Source organism: Callorhinchus milii, unplaced genomic scaffold (genome assembly GCF_018977255.1).
Source record: "Callorhinchus milii isolate IMCB2004 unplaced genomic scaffold, IMCB_Cmil_1.0 Scaffold2, whole genome shotgun sequence".
Taxonomy (NCBI): domain Eukaryota; kingdom Metazoa; phylum Chordata; class Chondrichthyes; order Chimaeriformes; family Callorhinchidae; genus Callorhinchus; species Callorhinchus milii.
In genome coordinates, this window is record NW_024704743.1 from 2102922 (window position 1) to 2106234 (window position 3313).

The 3313-nt window shown below is 41.4% G+C and overlaps 1 protein-coding gene across 1 annotated transcript in view; it reads left to right on the forward strand.

Moving 5' to 3' along the window:
- The window catches only part of LOC121848125 (homeobox protein engrailed-1-B-like), a 6218-nt gene extending 3311 nt beyond the window's left edge, over positions 1-2907 (forward strand). Inside the window, exon 3 of the mRNA XM_042332196.1 lies at positions 2427-2907. Within this exon, the coding sequence (XP_042188130.1) occupies positions 2427-2743 (317 nt within the window). The 3' untranslated portion in view covers positions 2744-2907. The remainder of the gene's footprint in view (positions 1-2426) is intronic.
- Positions 2908-3313: the final 406 nt, after the last annotated feature.

A 3313-nucleotide genomic window follows, 5' to 3' on the forward strand; every position in this document is an offset into this window, starting at 1 on the left:
CCAAATAAAACAGTCGTGTTGTTTTTTTTTGATCCGTTCGTTCTACAATAGACATTATTTGTTGGGCCTGAAATGACACCCAGAGACGGTTCCGGTTACATTCATTTATTTACCCGTCTCTCTGCCGAACAATTGAGAAACTAACATTTTTCGGCACTTTGTAGACCCATAGATTTTATATATATATATATATAATATATTGCGACCCTCTCCTCCTCTCCCACTTTATCGTTCGCAACGTCTTCTTTACTTTACTTCGGAGGTTGAGACAGACGAGGGGTTGCATTCAAAATTAACCCCTCCCGGAACAGGGGAAAGAGGTCGCACAATTTCTGCCCCAGACATGAACCGCTGAGACTTCACCAGAGCCACGTTTCTGCTCTGCTCTTTTTTTAAAAAAATAATAAAACCCTCAGCCCCAGATTTATCCCCGGGTTTTAATAAAAAAAATGCCGACATATTACGCATAAACACACGCGCGCAAAAATAAAAAGTCTGTAGCTGGATTTTCGGATGTATTATTATGATTATTATTATTATTATTATCATTATTATTATTACCCCTTTCGCCAGTGAAGTCAGTCTTGGCTCGGGCCAGGGAAACTTCTAACGTTAAGGGAGCCACAGTTCATGAATTGCTGACCCAGCCTCTGGTTAATGCAGTTTGTAATAACATTTACACTCACTTTTCTGGGGGTTAAATTGAGTGGGGAGATTGGCTCGTCCCCAGTAACGTGTAGAGTTTATTTTCTCTCTCTCTCTCACTCTCTCTGTCTCTGTCTCTGTCTCTGTCTCTGTCTCGCGTCAAAAAAAAAAGAATAAATGTTGCCCCCCCCCCCCCCCCCCCCATGATCATTTGACTGCTCCAAGCCAGGAGCAAGTGATTAATTCGGTCTGTGTGTTTTTTGTTTGGCTCTGCCTCCTATTTTTACTATATCAGGTTTTGAATCCAAACAGCCTCACCGCTTTGTGTCGCTGTATTTTAGTGCCAAATCACATAACATAAAGGCAAGCAATGTCAGTTCAAAAATAATAATAATTATTATTACAATAATAATAATAGCAATATTAATAAAATGAGACGGCTGTGTTTACTTGACTATATATCCTTAGTCAAGTATATCCTTCTTTTAAGAAATAATTACAATGTCACTGAATTATCAATCCCCCCCCACCCCCCACCCCCCCACTCCCCTCTCACCCCCATAGACACAATAATAAGAAAGCAATAATAATTGTGCGTTGGGTATCAGCAAATTTTTTTTAAAAAAAGAGACTCAAACTTCGATATGCAATGAAACAAACTATGGTTGATTTTTTGTGTGTGTGGTTCGAGACAGAATGACTGTGTTTTACAAAACCCACTGGGAGTCAGTGACCTGTCTGTGTGGTGGTCAGATCAGGGTGGGGGTGGAATTCACACCATAGCAGAGGATTCCTGTATGAATTGGGAAAGACGTGTACATTTAGAAGTAAAAAGAAACACTGAAGTAACGCCATGTTTTCGGTGGGAAAGTAAGTGGGGGGGAGGGAGGAGGAATAGTAAATCCGGAACAATATGTTTAGGTTTCCTGCACCATTTGTATTCGGATTAATCGTGGATCAGGCTATTAATTATTGCAATGAACTGCGTTACATAATATATATGTATATGTCTAATGTAGATGTAGATGTATATATATATAAAGCGATTGTAGCTTCTACAGTATGTGTAACACGCGCATCAAATCAGTTATGCATTTACTACTTTCTGAAATGCTATGTGTGACTGTAAAATAAGCAGAAAAACAGTGATCGACACAAAAATGTCAATAGTCGGCCTTGGCACAAGTATAACCTTCTTGACATTTTTGTTACCCCCTTTCCCCCCCACCCCACAGCCCCCAAAAAAGCATATATTAAAACCATAAAAGGGGGGAAGCCATCACTTCCTTTTAATGTGCTAATGTCTTTTGGTAAAACACAGCAAGTTGTGTGTGTGTGTGTGTGTGTGTAGAGGAGGGAGTGGGGGATAAGTGTGTGGGTGTGAGGAGGGAGGGCGTGGGGTGTGGGGGGTGTGGGGGGGTGAGGTGGGGGGGGGGGATGGAGGTTGCACCTAAAATTATTAACCTAATTTTTTTTAAAAAATAACAAAAAGCAGTAAACGTATGGAATGGAACCGGCTCCCGAGGGAGGGAGGGAGGGAGGGAGGCGGTGGGAGCGGAAAAGTGTCGTTTCTTTCCAGAAAACAAATGAGCTGAACATTTCTGTGCAGAGAATTAAAAACAAATATGTATTTAACCCAAAATGTACGTTTGTGCGCGTGTGGGTGGGTGGGTGGGTGGGTGGGCGGCGAACTGGGGAACCTTCTTTTACGTGGATGTTCTTATAAAAAATGTCTATTTATTTATTGTTTGCCCCCCCACCTTTATTGGGATTCGACACAGGACCGAGGTCACGCAAACCAAAGAAGAAGGTGCCCAACAAGGAGGACAAGAGACCAAGGACAGCCTTCACTGCCGAACAACTGCAGAGACTGAAAGCTGAGTTTCAAACGAACCGCTATCTCACCGAACAGCGCCGGCAAAGCCTGGCTCAGGAACTCAATCTCAACGAATCCCAAATCAAAATCTGGTTCCAGAACAAACGGGCCAAAATCAAAAAAGCTAGCGGATCAAAGAACATTCTGGCACTTCACTTAATGGCTCAAGGACTCTACAACCACTCCAGCAACGGGAAGGCAGAGAAAGACGATAGCGAATGAGTGACCCCCCCAGATTTTTTAAAAAAATAAATAAATCAACAAACAAACAGATAAATAGATAATGATAAAATGAATGAGGAGAAGGGACGAAAAAGAAACAATGCAATAATATAAATGGAGAGCGAGAGAGCGAGAGAGAGAGAGCGAGAGAGAGAGAGAAAGAGAGCGAGAGAGAGAGAGAGAAAGAGAGAGAGAAAGAGAGAGAAAGAGACAGAGAAAGTCAGAGAGACAGAGAGACATAGAGGCAGAAATACAAGGGCCAGTGTATTGACGAGACAGAGAGAGAGAAAGAAATAATGATACCAGCATAGTTTTTAAAAGAAAATGAAGTTGTATGAGATATTATTCCGCAATATTCTGTGTATATAATTCAGGTAAGGTGTTGTACAAAAAAAAAGACTGAGATATTTCAATATATGAATGAGTTTTGTTTTTGTTTCTGGGATTTCAGAAGCTCCTTTTTTTTTTTTGGCGGGGATGATGTGTGTGTTTTTTTTTTCTGTTGGTTCTGTTTTCTACCAAGCGTTGGTTCCTGCAAAAGCGCTCAGAAATTGTCTCCCGGAACGTGAG